The 25,423-nt window shown below is 47.7% G+C and overlaps 1 protein-coding gene across 4 annotated transcripts in view; it reads left to right on the top strand.

Moving 5' to 3' along the window:
• Positions 1 to 25,423, top strand: part of EPHA6 (EPH receptor A6) — a 1,072,121-nt gene that overhangs the window by 714,594 nt on the left and 332,104 nt on the right. For all 4 annotated transcript variants that reach the window (XR_012646082.1, XM_074998351.1, XM_074998361.1 and 1 more), the window contains exon 7: positions 17,255 to 17,379. Coding sequence is in view for 3 of the 4 variants with exons in the window: in XM_074998351.1 (XP_074854452.1) it covers positions 17,255 to 17,379 (125 nt within the window). In the remaining variant the exon portion in view is untranslated. The remainder of the gene's footprint in view (positions 1 to 17,254; positions 17,380 to 25,423) is intronic.

Below are 25,423 nucleotides of genomic sequence, written 5' to 3'. Positions count from 1 at the left end.
CAGTTGATTTCAGGATCTGTTCAGACGCTGAGGGAGTGAGAGATAGGATAGGAGGAAAAAATGTAGTGGGGCAGAAAGTAACACAAAAGGGAAGGGAGACCAAATAGGATCATACAGTTAACTCTTTAATATCCAACAGCCTCGGGACTGGGAAGCTACTGGATATTTAAATATGCTGGATAACAAAGTTCAGCTCCATCCCTGTACACCAGCTCCTGTTGAATCACTGGCTTCTTACCTTTTTGGTGGGAACAGCGGGGAGCTGCTTGCATGGCTAAGGCATGGCTGTGCCATGTGGAGAGCCGCTCTGGGAGATGGACACTAGGTGGGGAGCCGCTGCCAGCAGCGGGCATTGGGCAGGGAGGTGCTCTAGGGGTGGTTGCCACACTGCTCTGGGAGCTGCTGCTGCTGCCATGCTGTTGCTCTGGAGGCAGCTGCCACATGGGGAGCCACTCTGGGAGCTGCTGCAATGCAGGTGGCTGCTCTAGGAGCCACTGCCTTGCAAGGAGTCACTCTGGGGGTGGCTGCCGGCACCATGCATTGGGTGGGGAGATGCTTTGGGGGTGGCTGCTGCGACGCTCTGGGAGCCACTGTGTCTCTCTCTGGGAGCTACTCTGGGGATGGCTCTGTGGGGAGGACACTGGGTGAGAGAGCAAAGGATCTGCTGGCCGTGCACACACTCAGAGGCCGCTGCCGTACGAAGCAGGTGGCTGGGCAGGACAGAATGCTGGTTAACTGAGAATTCCAGTTGTTTGAATACCCCAGATAAAAGAGAGATTACTGTATATGCCTCTACAGTGCTGACAATTAGATCTCCCCACTCATGTTTTGAGAACAGGATACACTCATCCCTTGCTTAATGAGTACTTGAGTTACAGGTACTCGCAAAACGAGGGACTTAAATACATACCTTTGTTCATTAAAAGAGTGAACTTCCCCTGCTTATACAAGCCAGCCGTGGGGTCCCTGGCCGGGGCACAGGGAGACCCGCAGCCCCACCCAGCCTGCTCCCAACACCACTGGCCCGCAACTCCCCACAGACCCCCCCACAGCCCTGCCTGCTCCCAACACCCACCCAGGCCCGGAACCCCCCAGCCCACCACACCCCCCACAGGTACTGCACCTTTTCCAACAACCCCCCCCCCCAAGGTTCACTTACTTTTCAATGGGCCTGCTGTGACTCCTTCCCCCAATTAGGAGCACTAGGAGCCAATCAGAGACTTTTACATGTATTTTAATGGGAATTTAGTGCCGCTCTTACAAGTTTTCACCTACGAGCAGAAAGTTGGGAACCAATTGTGCTCGTATAGCAAGGGATGAGTGTATTACAATATGGTGACTGTCAGGTGAAAACAAAGTGCCCTAAACAAGAGCAAGGCCTGATGGTTGCCTTCTTCAGATGAAAATCCTTTGGCATGGTCAGTTCATTCTGTCTTGGGACTGAGGAAGATGAGACAAGCTAGGAAGCCAGGATATGTTCTCAAAGTCTCCGTTTAAGTCCCCCCAAAAGGGGGAACTGGGTGGCAAAGTTCATCCCCATCGTTGTTTCATTCACTCATTAAGTCCATTCCCACAAGTTCAAATCTGGCACAGATAACTTCATTCTCACATTTGTCTTATTTATTAAGTCCTTTCTCAGCATAGTTTTTCAGCCATGTCAATAGGTCATTTTTGTTTGCACTAATTCAGTTTTTCTGTCTGGTTTTCTCGCACCTTTTCTGGCATTTTGTCAAGAGAACTCAGAGCATCCACATTACAAATGTGTTTTGTTGACAGTAAATCAACAGAACGTGGCACTTCGGTTGGCAGCGTTCTGCAGTTCCCCAAGAGGCAGAATGCATTTCTTGACAAGACATTGTGGACACTCCAGGGGGCCCCCGTCAACAAACAGGGCTTCTGGGACACCAGGCAGCCCTGTCCACTTTGCTTCCGGTTGGCTGTTCTGTTGGGAGATCAGTCGGGCAGCCTGGCTGCTCTCTGTTGGCAGAACAGATAAACAGAGCAATCCACTTTCATGTGTGGCAACAATCTGTTGGCAGAAGTTTTGTCAGAAGATATCGTCCAACAGTAACTTCTGTTGACAGATTGCTCTAGCGTAGACATAGCCTAGGAGTCTTACATGATGGCAGCAGTGTCCACTGCCATGCACTCGCCCCTAGCATCAGCCTGTGCTACTAAGGAAAGCACTGGGTTGGGGTGGAGGCCCTTTGCCTCCAGTTGTAAATTTGTGTGTGCTCAGAAGAATCAGCTTCAGTCCCAGTGCTCCATCCCAGAGCAGGGAAGGATGCAAGGAATGGAGCCCAGCAGGGGCTGGGAATGGCACTCCAGCAAATCAGCTGGGGTGGAGGTGATCACTTTATCTCAGATCCAGAAAGACTCTCAAACATAGCCCAAAAAGAGACTAGGAATGGTACCTAGAGAATAGCAGAGGAACCTTTTTGTTTGCTTGGTCTTTCAGTCTAGACTTCGGCTACCTGAGAAGAGTTACACTTGACTCTGACTTGGCTTGCTGGCTAACCCACATTTCTAGAACATACTAGTATCTGGTAAGCCAAGGAGAGCCACCCTGGGGAGAGAAACTGAAACAGGAAGGGCTAATAGTGAAACACTTGGCCAGCAGTGAGCAATACAGGGCAGCCACAACCCCATTACAGAGGATTATGACTTCTCTAAGCTTGTTTGAATTGAACTTGTTATGGGTACCTCAAACACATAGGGTATATAGAGTAATACTTAAAACATGTTCCCAGAAAATATTGATGTGATATTTGCAACTTACTGTTGTTTAGGCATTTTTATAAATAAAATGCATCAGACTGGCTTTATGCTTTGTTTTGTTTTAACGTTTGCAAATTAGTTCAAACTTTTGTGCAACTTTAAAAGAGCTTCTGTGTTTGCATGTACACATGCAAACACACACACACGGAGCTTTGATTGGGAGAGGACAGCTACACAGTGTGACTGCAGGGCTGACCTATTTTGTACAATCTTTATACAATTTCCATCCTAATATGCTTTGCAGCATTAGCACCTGCTTATTCCTCAAGAGAGCAATGAGCAACTGGCAGTCTCCAATTTTCAATAAAATATACAACAGTAAAAGTTATAGCAAACAAAGGTGTAGCAATATTATATGATGTCTGAATTACGGCATTCAGTCAAGTTTTCTCTTGTTTGTTATTGGTCCTGAGGTAAACGGAGAAAAAATCTACTGATAGAAGAAATTTGAAAAAAAGATCAATTCTACAATTTAGTTTTCATTAGAAATAGGTTGTGGAACTCTCAAAACTCTCTGCTCAGAGGAATGCAGCTGAGTCTACTTTTCAACCATAGAATTAGATCCACCTCACTTCCTTTCACTGTTTTTGGACAAAGGAAAATGGCAGGAGAAAACCCTCTAGAAATGGAAGGGAGGAATCATAGTTACCACATTCTAGAGGCAGAATTTTTTTTCAATTAATGAATCCCACTTTGTGAATATAATTCAAGACTGTCTTCCGCAAGCTAACTTTTATGAAGGCAGAATTAGAAAATGAACAAAACATTGTTTTTCATACCAAATATGTGTAATGTGATAGCTGTAGTGCTCTGCCAGTAAACATTCAAGTTCAACTTTGGACACTATGGTCAGTGCTAGTCATAACGTATCTCCTGCACACTGTACTTGTGAATTGCCAATGAAGTACTTATCAAGATAAGAGACTCCCTAATGTGAGGAATCAAATATCTTACTTAGTCAATGTGCTTATTTGGAAATTAACTTCTATATTATGAAAATAATCCTCATTCAATTCAGGGTAAACCAAAAGATGTTTCCGTTCTGGTGATGCTATGTTGTTGTCTTTAAAATATATGAAGAACAGATCAAGAAATAATTTTTACTCACCTGGATATTTACATAACCCCCATAACTTAAGTTATGTCTACATTAGAAGCATCTGTCTACAGAAGTTACTGTAGTAAGAGATGTTCAAACAAAACTTCTGTCAACAGATTGCATCTACACATAAAAGCAGATTGATCTTTTGATCCACTTTGTCAACAAAAGGGCCCCCCAGAGCATCTACAAAACAAAACATAGATGCTCCGTGGCTAAGTTTACACTAATGCAAACTACCGGCAGCAGTATGCAAATGGGTGGTTTTGAAAATGCAAATGGATGTTCATTTGCATATTCACTCAGCAGCAGACTCTGCCACCGGCACAAAAAAAGCTGTGTAAATGTGGTTCTGCTGGCAAACTCCTCCTCGCTCCCCTCATTTGTAGGCAGCCTCTTATGCCTGATGTTTTCCAGGCATAAGCAGCTGCTAACAATGTGGGGAGGGTCGCTGGCAGACCCATGTTTACACAGCTTTTTTTGTGCTTGAGGCAGCGACTGCTGGTAACCAGATATTCAAATGAGCAGCCATTTGCCTTTTCAAGACCATGCATTTGCATACTGCTGCTGGCGGTTCACATCAATGTAACCATAGCCTGCAAGTTTTGTTGACAATACCCCAGTTTTGTCTGTAAAACTCTCTAGTGTAGATGTAGCCTGATAGTATAGAGACACTTCACAAACATTAATAAATGTATCCTCACTATACAAAATAACATTAAAATATTATCCACATCTTAGAATTGGGGAACCAAGGAACAAAGATTAAATAAATTGTCCAAAATCATACAGCAACTCCACAGCTCATCTAGAAATAAAGCTCATCTCTAAGACAATCTCCCTTCCTTTCTCTGGGGCTATTTCTACAAGGAAGCATGAAAACAATGTACTCACCAGCTCAAGCAAAGATTTTAAAAAATGCATCTGTGCCGTAGAACTAACGCTGGTATTTAATGTACATATAGTTCAAATGTTAATTATGCTGAACCCTGCAGTGTTGATCAGGAAATGTGATTTCAGTTGCTCCAGTGCTGTTGCTAAGATGAGATGTCTCTTTAGAAAACATCTTTTTATTCCTCATTATATTTCCCTACAGACTCTTCAGAATCAGAAATAAAATCCATAGTTTTCCTCCAGTGTACCATAACAGCATGTTTTTCATGCCAAGTGTTAGAATATGAATACAATCCCCAACTCCTTTTATTGCCATGTATGAGATGACATTTTACTTTGGCCGTGTCTACACGAGCCCCCCGCTTTGAAGGGGGCATGGAAATGACACAGACCAGGGAATATCAGTGAGTCGCTGCCATGCATGTGCAGCACCTCATTAACATAATAGTGGCCATGTGAATTTCAAAGCTGCTTGCTTCGAAGTGCTGACAGGCAGTCTAGCTGCGGGTGCTTCAAAACACACAGCCAGCTTCGAAATTCCCTCACTTCCAAAATGAATTGCGAATAAGGGAATTTCAAAGTTGGGCAAATATTTCGAATCACCCGCTTCTGGACAGCCTGTCAGCACTTCAAAGGTAGCAGCTTCATAATTTGTGAGGCTGCCGTTGTGTTAATGAGGTGCTGTATATTCATGGCAGCACCTCATTGATATTCCTTGGTCTGTGTCATTTCTGTGCCCCCTTCAAAGAAGGGGACTAGTGTGGACATGGCTTTATTGTCAAATTTCATAAATTCTAATCAGTTACCAAAATCTAGGTTGAAATGTGTCTACTGCTACTGCTACTGCTACTACTAAACCCGTGTACTCCGAGTGGTGCATAGGTTCAACTACAAGTCTCCTCCACTTCACCCTGTCTTGCCACAAGACTTCTAGCTGGCTCCAGGAGTATCCAAGTGGTCTTTCAGTTTCAGGAGATCTTCTCCACATTGTTTAAGCTCTTCCTCTTTTGTGTTTTCCTTTTGGTTCCATGTGACAGCTTGACTATTATGCTGGGTGATGGTTTTCTGAGAGTGTGGCCTCACTATCCCCACTTTCTTCTCTTGATTTCAGTGTCAATTGGTTCTTGTCCTGCTCTGTTCCAAAGCTCCTCATTTGTGATGAAGTCTTGCCATTTGATGTGAAGGATGTACCTCAGACATCTGTTTATGAATGTCTATCGCTTGTGATTTGAAGATGTTTAGTACTCCAGGTCTCACATCCATACAAGAGCACACTCTTCACATTGTGTTGAAGAGCCTCACTTTCGTCTTCGCAGATATTATTTGTGAACTCCATATGGTATAGAGAGTCTTGAATGTCACTGTTGCTTTCCCTATCCTCGTATTTATAACCTTATCTGTGCCCATAATACTCCCTAAGTAGGTGAACTGCTCCACATCTTCCAGGTCATCCCTTCCCAGTGTGATGGTGGTGGTGTTGGACTTGTTGATCCTCATTGTCTCGGTCTTTCCCTTGTTAATGCTGAGTCCAGCCACTGATTTCATGTGTCAAGATGTATCATACAAGTATAAATGTATTTTCTAGTAACAGAAAAGGTACATAATTTCTATTTCTGTCCACAAAAATCCTGGTGTTGCAGGACACCGGCTGTGTCTACACTGGTACAAATCTTTGAAGTAGCCATGCTAATGGCCATTTTGAAGATTACTAATGAGGTGCTGAATTGAATATTCAGTGCCTCGTTAGCATTAGCACACTTCTGGCCATGGTGCTTCGAAAGCACCACTTTCGAATGCCCACAGCACGGTGCAGCTACACAGGGCTCACTCCTTTTTGAAAGGACCCCGCACATTTCAAAATCCCCTTATTCCCTTCAGCTGAAGGGAGGGGGTCCTCTGCACAGGGAATGGAGTAGTGCCCTACTTCAAAGTTAACTTCGAAGTATGGTGCGTGTAGACGTTCTGCACTCAGTGCTTTGAAGTAAGGGGTCATCCATGGCGGCAGCCCCCCTGGATCAGGGAGACACTCTGACCAGCCCAGGCAGGGCTCTATGGTCCCTGCCGGCTGCCTCACAGGAACCAGCTCACCAGCAACCCCAGGCAGGAATCTGAGCGCGTGCCACAAGCAGGGGTAGCACGAGCTCCCACTCAGACTGCCCCTGCTTGAGGCTCCAGCTATCACCCGCACTGTCCAGCCACCATGGCAGCACGGCAGGACCCCCTCACCCCCCCAGGGCTCCCAGACACGAGTCCGAGGGCTCTCAGTTCCTGGGCAAGGGACATGCCAAGAGGGGACTCTCCTGGACAGAGCGGGAGCTGAAGGACCTCCTCCCACTCTGCGGGGAGAAGTAGGTTCTTTGGCAAACTGCTGCCCGCAAGTGCAACACAGAGGCCTATGACAGGCTGGCCCGGGGATTCGCTGCCCAGGGCCACCCCGAGTGCACCAGCAGCAGAGCCCGGATCAAAGTTAAAGAACTGAGGCAGGCATACTGCAAAGCCCACAACGCTGCCAGCTGGTCGGTGCACGGCCCCTGCACTGCCCCCACTACAAGGACCTGCACAAGCTCCTGGGGCCGAGGGAGGTGGCTGGCCTTGAGCACCTGATGGACAGCGCTGCCTCCGCCCACCCGCAGACACCAATGACAAGACGGCTCCATCTGGTACTAGCAGCCTCCCCCCTGCGGAGGCCAGCCCACCGAGACCAAGGGCAATGACGAGTGCTCCAACGATGGGCCCCTCAGCATCACCCTCTGCTCCAGGACACCCAGCCGCACCTTGTAGAGCCGAGCGCAGCCCAAGTCCTGGGAGGTCGCAGCTGGTAAGTACAGGGCAATTGGGATGTCACAAAGCCTGGAGATGTGACTGCCTTGGAACAGGCCTGCAGCCCACACGGCCAGAGATGTGGGGGGAAGTGAACACGGCCTGACCTCTGCCAAGCGGGAACCCCCGGGCACATGGGATGCATGGGGCCCCTGGGTCATCGGACGGCAGGAGAGTGGGGTGGGGGCCAGCAGAGTGGGGGCTCAGGCTCCCTGGGGTAGGAACCCAGCACTCTCGGGCCATCCCCCATCCCCTTTTGTCTCCACAGGTCCATCATCAAGCAGCACCACAGCCCATCGGAGCAGGCCACAGCTGCAGGGGCCAGGAGGCCACCCCATCGCCCCAGCCCACATCCCCCGATGGCCATGGCCAGGCCACACGGAGTCGGTGCTGGTGGAATGAGGAGGTGGCTGCCAATCGGGCAGTGGTGCGGGAAATGACCAGCATGTTCCGGGACTGGCTAGCGATGGAGCAGGAGGTGTGGGTGTAGCTGGCTGGCAACCTGGACAGTGTGGCCCAGGCCTTGGCCACCTGCCTGGCCAACCTCCAGCCCCCTCACCAACCTGGCCTGCAACTGCCCCCCTGCAGTCACCTCCCTTTCCGACACACTTCTGGCAGCCACCCCCCTGCAGCCGCCCTCCCCCGCAGCTGCCTCTCCTGCAGTGGATTCCCCCCCCACCCAAAGGCAACCACCACATGGCAGAGCTGTCCCCAGCTGCCTGCATAGAGCTGGCTCAGTGGTACTGGCCAGGCGGCCACTGCACCCCCTACAGAGGCTAAGCCCGTGACACCCCCACACCACCCCTACCTCCAAGCCCCATCAGCGCCCCGCAGGGAGGCCCGGACCCAGAGTGGGAGGGGCAGCTGCAGCCACCATGGCTCCCAGCCCTCCATGCCACTGGGCAACTGAGTTTTCTCCCATCCCAGCCCCACTCCAGGTTCGGTCCCCCCAGCCAGCCCCCTACCCCCTTCCACGGAGTGTTTACCCCCATGCACTGTGTATAGTTTGACACATTCTGTTTTGTTTGTTCAAATACATTTATTCCCCACAGTTGTGTATATTGTTCCCACTCTAACCCCGAGTCCCTGGTGTGGTGGGAGAGCAGGCGGGGGTGCATTTGGTGGTGGACTGTGAGGGATGGGGAGCAGGGGGCTGTGGTGCAGAGTGTCAGGGCAGGCCCTGGGTGAAGGCCTGGCACAAGACCTCCCAGACCCTTACCCCAGCCCTCTGGGCCTTGTGGCATGGGACAGCAAGTGGCTGCTCACAGCCGGCCTGCGGGTCCGCAGTCCAGCCCTGGTAGAAGGGCTCCTGCCTGCCCTTCAGAAGATTGAGGAGGGCACAGCATGCAGCGACCACTGCGGGAACATCTGGGAGGCTGACATCCAGCCTCGTGTGGAGGCTGCAAAACCTCCCCTTCAGCCTCCCAAACACCCGCTCTACTATGCCCCTGGCATGGTTGAAACGACTATCAAAAGTGTCCTGGGCTGGGGTGGTGCATCCAGTATAGGGCCACATGAGCCACAGGTGTAGCGGGTATGCAGCATCAGCTATGATGCTGGGGAGCATTGTGTTGTCCCCGAGCAGGAGCTCCCACAGTGGGACATACGTGCTCTCCTGCATCCAGCATCCCAGCCATGAATTTCAGAACATCTGGCCATTGTGGGCCCTGCCCAGCCACATGTCCAGGAAATGGCCCTTCATATCCATCAGGGCCTGGAGAACCACTGAGTAGTACCCTTTCCTGTTAATGTAGGTGCCTCTGCTGTGATCTAGGGCCCAGATTGCTACATGCGTTCAGGAACCCCAGCTCTGCAAACCTGGTGAGGGCAGCATCCAGGTCCCCAAGGGTCACAACACATCACAGGAGCACCACGTTGATAGCTTGGGTTACCTGCAGGAGTGGAAGGAAGACAAGTCCATGAATGCCAGACCAGGTGGCCCCCCCACCCTTTCTCCCCTCCCCACCAGGGTCCCCCTTCCTCCTGCCCAGTGGCCCTCTCCCAGGGTGGGTCCATGTTGAGGGCTAGACTTACCTCTATCACTGCTTTGATGGTGGCCTTGCTGACTCCAAATTGGTGGCCAATGGACCAGTGGTTATCAGGGTGGCCAGCCTCCATGGTGCAATGGCCACCCTCTTCTGCACAAGGAATGCTGGCAGCATCCGGGTGTCCCGGTGCTGGAGGACTGGAGCTAGCCAATGGCAGTGGTCCGTGAATGTCTGCCAGGTCATCCTGAAGTTCCTCAGCCACTGCTCATCATCCCAGTCCTCCAGCACCACCCAGTCCCACCACTCAGTGCCGGTAGTGAAGGCCCATCAGCGCAGGATCAGGGACCCAGGGGAGGGGCAGCAGGGCCCTGGCCAGGGCCTGGAGGATGGGGACCCATGCAAGTGACCCAGTCACACTGTTGGAAAAGCACAGTGACCAGCATGGCCAGCAGGCTGGCCAGGGTGTAGAGAAGATCCTCCTTGGGGAGCGTCTGGGTGGACAGGGTGTGCAGCTCTGCTCCCCTGCGCACAGTCTGCCCTGCTGTGTGCAGCCTGGCAGCCTTGAGCACCTGCAAGGTGGAGACGTTGGGAGGGAGTCAGCTGGTTGGTAGCCTGGAAAGGCTTGTGAGCCATGTGACCCCAGCCTGCTTCATATCCTGGCCCCTTACTTGAAAGTAGGGGTTGTTGCTGTGTAGATGCTTTACTTCAAAGTGGAGGGAGCCTATTTCAAAGTGAGGGAGGTGCTTTTCCTCTGTAGATGCTCTACTTCAAAGCTCTTATTTGAAGTTGTACTTTGAAGTAAGCAACTTCAAAGTTGTTCTGTAGTGTAGACATAGCCTCTGTGAGTCAGCCACTGGGTGATGCAGCATAACACCTATTCATATAAAATTCATTTAGAAATAGCACCATTGTATTGAGAGAGTAGGCAAGGACAAAGATATGACAGATGCTTCCTGAGAAGTAGTGTAACTAAATAGATGGGACTTGGACTGCGCAATTACAGACCTGGGCTTTACTCACAGCTTGTATGAACTCCCAGTGAGGTAGTTGTAGGATGCTGTTTAATAGCAAGAGTTGTGACACCTACAGAATTATCATCTCTCAGAACTGAGTCTCAGCTCCAGTTTTCTGGGTTTCCATTAATTTCTCCTTTGAATTTGTGTGCTCCTGGATCTTTTGTCCTGCCCCTCAGAAGCGTAGGGTTTTCCTACCTCATGCATTGTAGCCACAGGGAGTCGAGACTCCACTGGGGCCATGTGTGAAGTCTTCAGCATGGTCAGTGAAGGGCAGGCACAGCTCTCTTTGCTCTCCTCCCTTGCTGCTGCAGCTTCTCCATCGCTGGCTATGCTCTCTTTTCCCTGTCATTCTCTTTGCAGTGTATGCTGGTTCTGCTATGGGGGGACGTCACGATCCCAGTTTGCGAATATTCTGGAACGCTGCTAGAATTATGCTCAGAAGTGTAGGCCAAAGAGAGGGAGTGGTGATTTTCAGTGCCTTAGAACTTAGCCAGACCTGACTGGAGTGTCGTGGAATGAGCAAAAGACACAGACATCTCTGCCACCAGGGTTTTCCCCCTAGCGATTTTTGAAAGGCCTGCTGTAATACAGTAAATACAATACAATATGATACTAATGTTAGTTTCTGCAAATGCGGTGAGAATCTATACTAATGGAAAGTGTTAGCCAACTGAAATACAAGGATAACTGCCAGCTCCCATTCTACTTGAATATTTATCTGTTAGACACACAGAAAGAGAGGTGATATCGCATAGGCAGATGAACTGAGAAATTAAGTCTGCATTTGTGTAAGTTTGAATTTTGTAATATGTAAGAGTTCTGAAGGGTTACTAGAAGAAACTATTTTGAGAAATTATGATAACAGTCTTTAAAAAGCCAAAGACATTTTTTCTGGATATTATGCGTGCTTATAGCAATTCTTTACATAGTTTTAACCAGTGTGGGGAAGAAAAAAACCTGGACAATGAATATCAGAAAAAGGGACTGAGAGGAAAAATAAAGCTTCTGGGATCTGAGTTATCTATGCCCAAAGAAAGAGGTCCATAGGTAATTGAAAAATACCAGGAAAAGGTGAGTCCATGGAGAAGTGGCAAACCTGAATACTTTACAATCCTATTCTACACTTTCTATGTACTCCATGAAAATGAGACTAAAAAGTACCTTTGAACATATGACTGTACTCTACAACGACAAATTTTCTCTGAAATACAGAATAAATATTCATTAACACAGTATAAAAGGGAAATTACAAAGAGATGAATATAGAAACAATGAAAAATGTAACAGTATAGAAGATGACTCACTGCAATTCAAGAAATCTATTACAGAATACAGGAAAATATGAACACCAGATGAAACAAATAAGCTTTCAAACAAAGCAAAGAAAAGCAGTGAGTTCAGGAGAGCATCATTCAGCCTAACACCAAAGGCAAGGAGGTGCAACCATTAAATGGTGTCTTCAAAGACATGCTAAGATGTTAATCAAATTCATTTGTATGTCTTCATCAGGTAAATTGAATTAAAACTCTCCTACAGTATTGAATTTCAAATGACTAACAAGAATAATTTACCTTTGACTCATTAGAGGTGAACAAAACAGTTTTATAAATAACATACAAAAGACACCTGCCCTTAAATTTCCAAGTCGTGAAAAATTACCTTTGATCCATAGGCAAACTCCACTTACTACTTTGGGGCTTAACTTCTGCTTTTGCTTCTCTAGAGAGGAGCAGCCCCTAGAAGTAGATTACTCTCTTGTAAAAAGTGTTGGTTTTTTTTCTGTAGAGAACTAAAGAAATCATAATTCAACTGAACACATTATTTTATCATTGCTTTAAGTTTTTTCCTTTTTTGGTAGAATGAATTTGCAAGTTTGAGTTCTCTTTCTTGTCTAAGTCATTGTGTCTCCCTATGGAAAAAAACTTTCATATGACAGAGTCATCTATCTGTGAACTTACCAGAAACAGTTAATAATGGGCCTGCTTATTTATTTCTCTGAGCCATGGTGATTTGGAGTGCGTGAAATTGTTTGATGCTCAGTCAGTCCCCTAATCCAGGAATAAAATAGCAGAGTAATGTGTAAGTCTTAAATATATTTTAATTTACAAGGGCTGTGTCTATACCACCTCCCAACTTCGAAGGGAGCATGGTAAGTAGGGTGTGGGGAAATTATTAATGAAGTGCTGCAGTGCGTATGCAGTACTTCATTAAGCCAATTCTCCCCCACGGCAACTTCAAAGTGTTAAACTTTGAAGTGCCGGCTCGCGTGCAGCCGTGGCTAACCTGTGGGTACTTCGAAGTGCCTAGGCTACTTCAAAGTCCCTTTATTCCTCAAAATTTTGGACTTCAAAATAACCCAGGCACTTTGAAGTACCTGCAGGTTAGCTGCAGCTACACGCAAGCCAGCACTTTGAAGTTTAACACTTCAAAGTTGCCGTGGAGGAGACTTAGCTTAATGAAGTGCTGCATATGCACTGTAGCACTTCATTAATAATTTCCCCACACCCTACTTACCATGCTCCCTTCGAAGTTGGGAGCTAGTGTAGACACAGCCAAGATATAAAACCAGCAGTTTAGGGTTACCACATCAATATGTCTAAGCTCCACTGTACAAATTTTCAATGTTGCAAGTCAGGACACGCATTATTGATTTGGGAGGCAGCTGAAAGAACTTTGTGTTTTAATTTTTTTTCTGAGTTGTTCCAAAGAGAGAGGTGACGGACTAGAACACTGAACATTTGAAATAACTTCCTGAGCCACCGCGTGATTTGACACTCATTGAACAAAGCATAGTATTTAGTGCAGTGAACTCATGTTGAAAACCAATACAAATGACTATATAAGTTTGGAAAGTAAACACTATATAATAATCAACCATATGTTGCATATTGGGAAGAGTTTTCACTCAGAACTTTAGGAGAAATTAAAGTAGCAAATGACAGAAATGACGACAATCACAATAGTGTGTACATAGCCACATTTTAATGTGGTGTTTTGATAACTTGATAAATGGCATGCCAGTTTGCTTAAATGGAACAACTGCTAAGGAACAAATTCAATACAATACATATCAATGACTGAAAACAACAGATACTCTAAACGGCAAAGCAAATTCATGTAAGTGGCAGGTCTGGTGCAGATTGCAAGCCTATTATCGCCTGTTAACAAATATGAGCTGGTGTTTGCTGGCATTTTCATCTCAGGCTACTGATTCATTTATAATTGTGCAGGGGTCATCTTCTACTCTCAAATACATGTACACAGTTGTCATTTTCATCAAGGTATTTATATGTTTACCTCTAGGGAAAAATTAGGTTTATATTGTGTTAATATTTTATAATGCATATTTTAAAGCACTCATTGATTAATATTCCTATGTCTTTTATTGTCAGCATAATAGTTCAATAAGGTTTTGGGTTTTTGCTTCCTTGCTTACACTCCACTGTGTAAGACAAAGGTATCATAGAACCATGGCTGAGACTTTATAGATAAAGGTGTAAGTTTCCTTTGTAAACTCACTTTTGACCACCAGCTTCACATAATTTTAAATAGTTTGGTTGCAGTATGACATTGTGCATGCTTTTCAAATATCAGAGGGGACTAAATTTTTGTACTTTGGAGAATAGTTCTTCCCAGGCAGAGAAACGTATTTTTCTAAGAAGCCTTTTGACACTACTAGGCTACGTCTACACGTGAAGCCAACATCGAAATAGTTTATTTCGATGTAGCAACATCGAAATAGGCTATTTCGATGAATAACGTCTACATGTCCTCCAGGGCTGGCAACGTCGATGTTCAACTTCGACGTTGCGCAGCACCACATCGAAATAGGCGCAGCGAGGGAACGTCTACACGCCAAAGTAGCAGACATCGAAATAGGGATGCCAGGCACAGCTGCAGACAGGGTCACAGGACGGACTCAACAGCAAGCCGCTCCCTTAAAGGGCCCCTCCCAGACACAGTTGCACTAAACAACACAAGATCCACAGAGCCGACAACTGGTTGCAGACCCTGTGCCTGCAGCATGGATCCCCAGCTGCGGCAGCAGCAGCCAGAAGCCCTGGGCTAAGGGCTGCTGCCCACGGTGACCATAGAGCCCTGCAGGGGCTGGAGAGAGAGCATCTCTCAACCCCCCAGCTGATGGCCGCCATGGAGGACCTGGCAATTTCGACGTTGCTGGACGCGGATCGTCTACATGGTCCCTACTTCGACGTTGAACGTCGAAGTAGGGCGCTATTCCGATCCCCTCATGAGGTTAGCGACTTCAACGTCTCGCCGCCTCACGTCGAAGTTAACTTTGAAATAGCGCCCGACGCGTGTAGCCGCGACGGGCACTATTTCGAAGTTAGTGCCGCTACTTCGAAGTAGCGTGCACGTGTAGACACAGCTCTAGATATATAAAAATAGATAAAGATGTAGCTAAATATAGCTCCCTTTCCCATATGGAAAGAAACAACTCCACCGAGTTTTGCCTTGCTCTCATTCTGGTGTTTATTTATTATTTTTACTATTTAACATATATCTAAAATATTTACATGAAAAGTAAATTTACTTGAAAGTTTGGTATTGGAAAAAGTTTCTTATTTTAGTCTGTTAATAAGAAACTTTCTTCTAAAGGTTAAGGCTGTGTCTGCACTTGAGTTCCTCTTTCAAAAGAGGCATGCAAATGAGGGAAATTAAAATGCAAATGAGGTGCAGATTTACGTATCCGCTGCTTCATTTATATGTTCTTCTTTGGAAAGAAAAAAAGCAGTGTAGACACAGCTCTTTCCAAAGTAAACCTCATCTTCAAAAGAACCCTTCTTTCCTTTTTTATGGGACGTTATGAGATTTTGAACAATTTTGTTTCAAATCTCACCATCATCATTTTTTCTCTCACCAGTTTGTATCCTAACAATGCTCCTCTTTTGCTAAGAAGGAATCTGACTCCTGCCTCATGCTTCAATTCATTCTCTGAACAAATGACTTTGCAATTGCACATCTCTCCCAATGCCATTCAATGCATCTCCGCCAGTCCAAATATATCACATCATTATTTCACCATCTCCTTTTGAAGCAGCTCTAACATTCCAGTTGGCCACAGTGTTCCACATTCCAATTGATAGTATATGTGGTTGTTGTAATTTTCTTTTGGTAGTCAACTTATCGACCCAACCTCAATCGTTTGATTGGTTTCGTGGACCTTGTTTATCTGGGCATCATCCGAGCCAGCATCCTCTATCAGTTAGTTGTACTGGCATCAGATTTCATTCATATTGTTGTTTCGCGATCAGCACATTCTCACTCATCTGACCAACTCTGCTCATTTATCCAGGCTTGGGACTGGCATTGAACCCTTAGAGGCCTCATGGCAGAGTTACTTTTAAAAGTGCTTGTTGACAACCTGGATGTTCTAACAACTTTTTCTAAATTAATGTTAAAATGTATTTGTAAATCAATAACTCTTGCAGTATTAAGATGTGGGTTTTACTGCTTTTGAGTTTTGTGTAGAATATTGCTCACATTATAGTTTTCTGTAAACCTGTAAATGGGTAAAATTTCTATGTATACTACACACAGTTTGTTCCAGAGCAAACTATATAATCCTCAGTATTTGGCTATGATCTAAAAATGTAGATTCATTTGTGTTCCAATCACAGTGAAGAAAAAGACCTAAAATGCATGTATTACAATATCCTTGCGTATTTTTATGGCTGACACAATCTCATTTACTTAATAAAATGTACTGGGTTACAGTCTTTTGTCATTTTGACAGAGGTAACAAAATTAAGAACTCTCTGACTATTTAAATCATTAGCTTCTTTTGACCCAACATATAAGCTGAATACAAAATTTACTTATTTATTCTGAAAAAAGTAGTGAATCAGTTCAGATTACTCCAAATTTTTACCTTGTCTCTTACATGTTGTTCTGCATCTGAAACTACCTTTAGGCTGTGTTTACATTATAAAAATAACTTTGAAGTTGCTTACTTTGAAGTACAAATTCGAAGTTGAGTTTCTACACACACCCTACTTTGAAATTAAACTTTGAAGTACGCCACTACGCCATTCCCAGGAATGGAGAAAGGACTTAGAAGTTGGGCTTTGAAGTGAGGGAAAATGTGTGTGAGCTCGTTGTGGGCTACATCAAAGTAGTGGCTAACTTCAAAGTTAACTGCAAAGTTAGTTCCTGGTGTAGACACTCCCTTCGTGATAACAGTGCAACCCCACTGCCTTTAGACGATGGTTCCCAGATTGTGGTTGTGACGTTGTCAAAAAAAATTACACAGATGCAACAGAGGTGAATGTAACAACTCTGCAACTGAACAAGTGACAGAATCTAACACTACTGGTGATTGTGCTGGTTCTGTAGTACTAAGAAGAATAAAACAATAAAATCTATTTTTGTTGGTCTCTGAAGTCAACAAGTATAACTGGGATCAGATATTTTCACAAAGTTATTACCATTTTCTAGGCATTTCTCAAAAATATAGGTTTTAACAATTAAATATGTATTTTCAACATTAACTCCAAGTTACAGAGTTGGGCTGAGAATTTCCATCTGTCATGCTCTTCTGCCTACAGATCACCACTTATCAGTACCCTGAGACAATCAAGTCAAAAAGAAATAAACAGTGTGCTTTCTCATTAATCCTTAGTTATTCTTTTCCCTTTCAGCACCCACCTTGATAGGTACGGTAAGGAAGGACTGGGCTTCCCAAAACAGCATTGCCCTTTCATGGCAAGAGCCTGACTTTCCCAATGGAGCCATTCTGGACTACGAGATCAAGTACTATGAGAAAGTAGGTCTTGCTTGGAACATAAACCAACTAAAACCCTACAGTGCAGATATGAAATATCTCTATATTGTTTCAACTTGTTCTCACTTTTTTATCCTACAAACAATTATTATGTTTAAGTGTTAGTTTTATTTTATACTGATATATTTATGTTTTGATTTGTCTTGTTTTATGTCAGATTCGAGTACAGTATAGGTTGAATCTCTCTAATTAGGAACTCTCTCATCCAGCAACAAGTAATCTGGCGTCAAGTATCGGAGGGGCAGCCATGTTAGTCTGGATCTGTAACAGCAACGAAGGGTCCCGTGGCAGATTATAGACTAACAGAAAAGTTTTGAGCATGAGCATCTGATGAAGTGAGTCTGTGCTCACGAAAGCTCATGCTCAAAACTTTTCTGTTAGTCTCTAAGGTGCCACAGGACCCTTCGTTGCTTTTAAATAATCTGACATGATTTTAGTTAGCTGGACAATCATAGGTATGGTCAAGTGTCCTGAAGACCCATAAAGTTTGTTTCCAGCCACCAGTGCTGGATCTCAGTGTTCTGTGTTGTTATTTAGCTGTCATTTGCCCCTAAATGTCTTCTAAGAGTCCAGTAAGCAGTGGAAGTGTTGGTAATGCTGCTAGAAAATATTGACCCCCTGTAATCCGGTAAATTTTTTCATCCGGCACAGGTCAGGTTCTGAGAGTGCCAGATTAGAGAGGTTCAACCTGTAGGAGTATAAAAACATGCCCATCTCATGGCCTACATCCACATTTACCAAAAACTTTGAAATGGCCATGCTAATGGCCACATTGAAGAATACTAATGAGGCACTGAAATACATATTCAGTGCCTCATTAGCATGCCGCCATCCGCAGCACTTCAAAATTGCTGTGTTTCACTCCCACGCGGCTCGTCTACGCTGGGCTCCTTTTCTAAAGGACCCCACCAACATAAATCCCCTTATTCCTATGACCTCATAAGAATAAGGGGATTTTGATATTTGTGGGGGCCTTTCGAAAAGGACCCCGGTGTAGATGAGCTGCACGAGAGCAAAACGCGGCAATTTTGAAGTGCCACTGCCAGCAGCATGCTAATGAGGCACTAAATATGCATTTCTGCACTTCATTAGTATTCTTCGATCTGGCCATTAGCATTTTGAAGCTTTTGGTAAGTGTGGATGTAGGCCATGATGCCAAATTACTGAAGTTTATAAATACTGTAAAGGTATGGCCCCTCTGATGTGTTTTGATGTATAGACTGTCATGATATAATACAATTATGATAAATGTCATTGTGATTATCTTTTTGTGGTCTAATTTAGCAGCAAACAAATCACACAATGGATGTATCAAGATATGGGTGTACGAAAGAACAGAGAATATTAAACTAAAAAAAAGATTAGTTTAGAAAGAGAAATGAGAACCACATAAGAAACAAATATTCATGTCACAAGTCTGACACAAAATCTTCAAGCCCATGTGGGCAAAGGTGCACACATACTTCCCTCACCCTCACTTCAGACAGATGTGCACTCACCCATCTATGTAAGCACAAAGCAGGGTCTGCTTTTGTGCACATATATTCTGTGCACACCGCAGTTTGAAGAGTAGGCCTTGCTACAAAGCAAAAGGTTCTTGGCAATTGTATTCTTTGAAACACATCTGGGAGTTTTCAGGTATCTTCATCTCAACCTGCCATAATGAGATAGTAGTATTTCCTTTTCTCTTTCTAAGATGCACAAAGCAATAAATAGAAAGGAGAACTGAACATTGAGGAACATCATCTAAAGTAGAGACAGGAAAAGGGAGTTAGTGTTTTACTTCCTAAATGTCTGCACTGCCTGTTTTTCAGTCTGAGAAGTACTGAATCTGCCATTCCATGCACACTTATGCTATTTTATCTAGGCTAGAACTGGGAAAGCTCAACCACTGAACTTACACAGTTTGGAAAATATGTTAAACTGTCTTTATCATATTTGCCACCTGAGACAAGGAGGCTTGGACAATACACAAATTCCAGGGATCTTGAAGAACTTGTTCCATAACTTTTTCAATGTTGCTTCCCTACTATGATTGCACCGATGCTTGTTTTGCACACATTAGCTACGTCTACACTGGGACACTACATTGAAATAGCTTATTTCGATGTAGCGAAATTGAAATAAGCTATTTCGATGCATAGCTTCTACACATCCTCCAGGGCTGGTGCCGTCGATGTTCAACCTCGATGTTGGGCAGCACTACATCGAAGTAGGCGCTGCAGGGGAGCATCTACACACCAAAGCGGCCCACATCGAAATAAGGGTGCCAGGAACAGCTGCAGACAGGGTCACAGGGCGGACTAGCACTTCCAGGGCAACAGCTAGCCGCTCCCTTAAAGGGCCCCTCCCAGACACACTCAGCCTGCACAGCACGCGGTCTGCAGAGCCACAAGCCCACACACCCCGTGGAAGCAGCATGGACCCCCAGCAGCAGCAGCAGCAGCAGCAGCAGCAGCCAGAGGCCCCCACACCCGCCCCTGCAGGACCAGGGGCTGCCCTGCTCAGTGCTATGCAGGAGGCAGCTGACCATCTTTTATTTGTGCAAGAGGAGCTGCCCCCAGGGATAAGGAAGCAGCCCCAGACCTTGCTGCCCTCCCAGCCCCTGCCCCCCCCCCACCGCACACGCTGCCAGCGGTGGAGATACCCCACGAGCACCGACTGGTGGGAGCGGCTGGTGCTCGGCGAGTGGGACAACGACTGCTGGCTCCGGAACTTCAGGATGAGCCGACAGATATTCCTGGAGCTCTGCCAGTGGCTCACCCCTGCCTTACGGCACCAGGACACCCCCATGCGACATGCCCTGACAGTAGAGAAATGGGTCAGCATCGCTGTCTGGAAGCTGGCCACTCCAGACAGCTACTGATCCGTGGGGCAGCAGTTTGGCGTGGGCAAGGCCACCATCGGAGCTATCTTCATGGAGGTAAGAGGACCCAGGGGGAGGGGGAGAACCCTTTGGGGAGGGGGGGAGCCCTGTGGGGAGGGCCGGACACACCCTGCACACCCCTCACCGGTGCTCTCTCATATCCTTCCCCTGCAGGTCGTCCGCGCAATCAATGCCCTGCTCCTCCAAAGGCTCGTGCAGCTTGGGGACCCGGATGCCTCCATTGCGGGGTTTGCCAGCCTGGGCTTCCCAAATGCTTTGGGGCTCTGGATGGGACCCATATCCCCATCCGTGCCCCGGAGCACAGCAGAGGATGCTTCCTCAATAGGAAGGGATACCATTTCGTGGTCCTGCAGGCCTTGGTGGACAGCCGGGGCCGACTCTTGGACATTTATGTCGGCTGGCCTGGCAGCACCCACGACGCCCGGGTGTTCAGAAATTCAGGCCTGTGCCGCCGGCTGGAGGCAGGGACCTACATCCCCCAGCGGGAGATCCCTGTGGGGGACACCACCCTGCCCTTCTGCATCATCGCAGACGCAGCGTACCCACTCTGGCCCTGGCTCATGCACCCCTACATGGGCCACGTCACAGTCAGCCAGGAGCGGTTCAACATGCACTTGAACCATGCGCGCCAGGTGGTCGAGCGGACTTTCGGCTGCCTCAAAGGGCACTGGAGGTGTCTCCTCACTCGCCTGGATGCAGGGCTCACCAACATCTCCCAGGTTGTGGGCGTGTGCAGCGCACTCCACAACCTGGTGGAGAGCAAGGGAGAGGCCTTCTTCCAGGGCTGGGCTGTGGAGGCCGGCAGGGCCGAAATCCAGCCACCCGCTGCCCCCAGGTCGACCCTGAGGGGATCCAGGTCCGGGAGGCCCTGCAGGCCGATTTTGACCAGGCTGTGGGGTGAATGCTGGCAGGGCCAGCTGCTGGTGAGCTACCCACTGCACCCTCCCATCCTCCACAACACTCCCTGCCCCCAAGCCCACACCACAGAGCACCCGAGAGCACACCCACACCCACACTTTTCTTTGAAATAAATGGAAATGTTTTTTGAAACAAAACAGTGCAACGTTATTATTAACAGAAGGAACGGGGGAACTATGTACATGGGGGGCAGAACAAAAACTATTTACAAACATGGGGGTAATATGTACAAAGGGGGGGCAACGTCCTCGGCCCCACACCCTATTATCCAGTGCCTGGTGTTGGGGGGCGCGACCCACGTCTCAGCCGGAGCCCTGGTCGAGGCTGGGTGGGGGCCGGGAGAACTGGCAAATAGGGCCGACCGGTGTCCGCAGGCCCATGATCCCTCTTGGCGGCAAGCCCCAGGGTGGCAGATGGTGGAGGGACAGCAGGTGGAGTGGCGGGTGGAGCGGCGGGCGGAGCGGTGGGCGGAGTGGCGGGGGGAGCCAGGTGCTGTGCAATCTGTTGGAAAGTGCGCATGAAGGCCCCCCAAGCCTCCTGGCGCCAGGCCAGCGCTCACTTCTGGAGCTCTAGCCACCACTCTTCCACCCGCAGGCGCCGCTCCGACACCTCCAGCTGACGGTGGAGGGTCGCGAGCAGCTGGGGGTCCGTGGCCGTCTGCGGGTGGCTCCTCCTCTGTTGGCCTCGTCCTGGGGCTGGTCTGCGCTCCACCAAGGGGCTGGCCTGCTGGGATGGCCCCGGTGGACTCTCCGGGACCATGGACACCTCGCCGGCGCTCTCCAGGCCCTCCGATGGTGCAGCTGCGGAACACAGGGGGGAACAAGAGTGGAGACAGCCATTAGTGTGGGCCCTGACCTGTGGTCCTTGTCCCCCAACCCCTCTGCTGCTGGTTCCCCATCCCTGTCCCCCGGAGATGCTGCTGCTGCTGATGGGTGTACCCCCACAACGGGGGACCCTAGAGGTTCCGCTCCCCCCATTCCCAGGCATGGGGCATGATGCTGTCCTGCTGGGGGGCAGGGGCTGATATACTCTTCTGAGGGACATGCCACTGCTGTCCTTGGGGCCATGGTCATCTGGGCGTGTGGAGGGCCCTGGTCATGTCTCTTGTCCCCACCCCTTAACCCCGGGGGTGTACATACCTGACGGTCCACTCCCACATTCAGGGGACACCCATTGGGCAGACGCCCTGCTGGAGCTGCGGGACAGGAGGGCGATGTGGAGCCCCCCGTTGCTGGAGGACTCCCCCTCCTCCTCCTCCGGCATCCCAGGGGTGGGCTCCTGTGGGGGCCCCTGGGGTGCAGGGCTTGCCTCCAGGGTGGACTCTGTCTCTGGGGCCTGCTGGGGCTCGTCAGCTGATGTGTCAAGAGTGGCCGGGGGGGAGGAGGTGTGCCGGGGGCCCAGGATGGATCTGAGCTCCCTGTAAAAGGGGCAAGTGGCGGGGGCAGCCCCAGATCGGCTGGCCACATCCTGGGCCTTGGCGTAACCCTGCCACAGCTCCTTCACCTTACCCCTGACGTGGTCAGGAGTGCGGGCAGGGTGACCCCAGGCAGCCAGGCCCTCGGCCAGCTGAGCGAACACATCCACGTTCCGCCTCTTGCTCCCCATTACCTGGAGCACCTCCTCCTCACCCCAGAGCCCCAGCAGGTCCCGGATCTCAGCCTCCATCCAGGAGGGGCCCCGCTGCCTCTTCCCCTGCTGTCTGGCAGGCTGGGAGCCCTGGGCCCCCTTGTGTGGGGTGCCCTGTGGGCACCTGGGGGGCTGGCTGGATGCCATGGGGTGCAGGGTGCTGGCTTCAGGCTGCGGAGAGACGTGCAGGCTGGGCACGTGGCAGCGCTGCTTCCTGCACGAGCTCTCAGCTTCCTGCACAGGAACTCAGGGGGCGGGGAGCTTTAAGGGGCTGCTGCATGCGGCCACCATAGAGCTCAGGGGCTGGAGAGAGCGTCTCTCAACCCCTCAGTTGATGGCCACCATGGAGGACCCCGCTATTTCGAAGTTGCAGGACGCGGATCGTCTACACGTGCCCTACTTCGACATTCAACGTCGAAGTAGGGCGCTATTCCCATCTCCTCATGAGGATAGCAACTTCGACGTCTTGCCGCCTTACATCGATTTCAACTTCAAAATAGCTCTCGTCACGTGTAGACATAGCAGGCGCTATTTCGAAGTTGGCACAGCTACTTCGAAATAGCCGGCTAGTGTAGACGCGGGTACTTACTGGTAGAATATACCCCAAAGACAATATAGTATTACTGAGCACAGGATTGCTCTTTAATAGTGCCAATCCAGCACTAAAATCTAGCAATTTGTAAGGAAGTTGGCCTTGCACAGTAGAGTCACGTGCACCATAGTCCTAATAGGCATATAAACCTCAAACAAATCTTGTCCAACTCCACATAGGAAGCACCAGTTTCTTTTCTAATCCTTTATAATTCATCAGATGCATCTTTCTGCTGTAAACAATTCTCTCTCTTACACGTGGCAGGGAGAGCAAGAAGGATTCATTGCTGGCATGTGGAGCTGCTTCTCCCCAGTGGCTATTTTGCCCTCAATGCCTTTTGATAGTCACTCATTATATTGAATCAATGCTATTTTAACAAAGCACCTTTTGTCAGCAGCCTGCAGGAGAGAGACTTTTGGCAGTACTGATTAGAAGGCAAACTGGGAAACAAGCAGGGCCAGCAACAACGGTAGGATGATAGCTAACGGAAAAAAAAGAGACAAGTTACAACTTTCTCTGAAACATCAGGCATGGACAACTCTTGAAGGCCAATTTCTGGAAGTAGTACATTTGGCTTTGTGCCATTTAATATGTTTGGTGAAACCATGTTAATGATTTTTTTTATTTCGTATCATTTTAATTATTTATATAGCACATTTGGAGCATATTAGGCTTTACAGACATGATAACAAATGGGCATAGTGGCCAAATGCAAAGAAAAAACTGTATGCAGAAATGAAGAGGAACATTCCTACCCCAAAACCTGCAAATGCAACCTGAGATACAATCGCATCTGCTCTGATCCTACTGACGGAGACAGAAAACTTCAAGATCTGTACCAAAACATTCATAAACATTCACCCACCAGGAGCAGTGAAAAAACGAATCAACAGGGCCAGACAAATATCCAGAAACCAACTACTCCAAGATTGGCCCAAAAAAGGCAATAACAGAACATCACTGGTCATTACCTACAGCCTCCAACTCAAACCACTGCACCACATCATTAAAGACCTACAACCTATCCTAAATCAGGATGCCACACTCCAGAAGGCCCAAGGAGACAGGCCTGTTCTCTCCTACAGACAACCTCCCAACCTTATGAGGATTCTCACTAGCAACCACAGGCTATACCACAGTAATACTAATCCTGGAACTTTTCCTTGCGACAAGACCTGTTGCCAACTTTGCCCACATATCTATGCTGGAGATACCATCACTGGACCTCGCCACATTAATTACAGAATTGTGGGCACATTCTCTGGTTCATCAACTGACATCATATTTGCCATCCTGTGCCAACAATTCCCACACACCATGTACATAGGGCAGACTGCAAACACTCTTCAACAAAGAATGAACAGACATCAAAAATCTCCAAATACACAAATCTGGCAGCCAGCACTTTATTGGAGTGGGCTATTCTGTTAAACACCTGAGAGTTTGTGTTCAACTGAAAAGAGACTTTAACAACCATCTAGAGAGGGAATGCTCAGAACTAACATTCATATTCAAATTCGACACATTAACATGTGGTTTGAACAGGATCAGCAACTACCTGACCCATTATAAGGAATCTCTTACATACTCTGATATTTCACCTCACTCTTGACTTCCCCACTCCACCCCCAGCTGTCCCTCTGTTCTTCTGATTTGCCAACCTTGATAACAATTTTTGGACCTCTGTGCTTTATATTTTGAGTCTATTCTGATATGGCTATGATCTGAAGAAGTGGGTCTGTCCCATCAAAGCTCATCACCTAATAAATTATTTTGTTAGTCTTTAAAGTGCTACATGACTGCTTTTTTGTTTTGATAGAACACAAAAATCCTATTTCTCCTCACCATGGAACTCCACCAACCAGGAGTGAGAGGCATACACTCAAGCTGTGTGTTTTCTCCTAGCTCCCTGATTGTCAGGGAATGGGAAAAAAGAGCAAGCATTCCAGTACACTGATGCCCCCCGCTCACCCTTCTGAAATGGCACCCTTGGTTGTCAGCAG

Source organism: Carettochelys insculpta, chromosome 1 (genome assembly GCF_033958435.1).
Source record: "Carettochelys insculpta isolate YL-2023 chromosome 1, ASM3395843v1, whole genome shotgun sequence".
In the NCBI taxonomy this organism is placed as follows: domain Eukaryota; kingdom Metazoa; phylum Chordata; order Testudines; family Carettochelyidae; genus Carettochelys; species Carettochelys insculpta.
The sequence above is the reverse complement of the archived record's forward strand: the minus strand, read 5'-3'. Positions and strand labels throughout refer to the sequence as shown.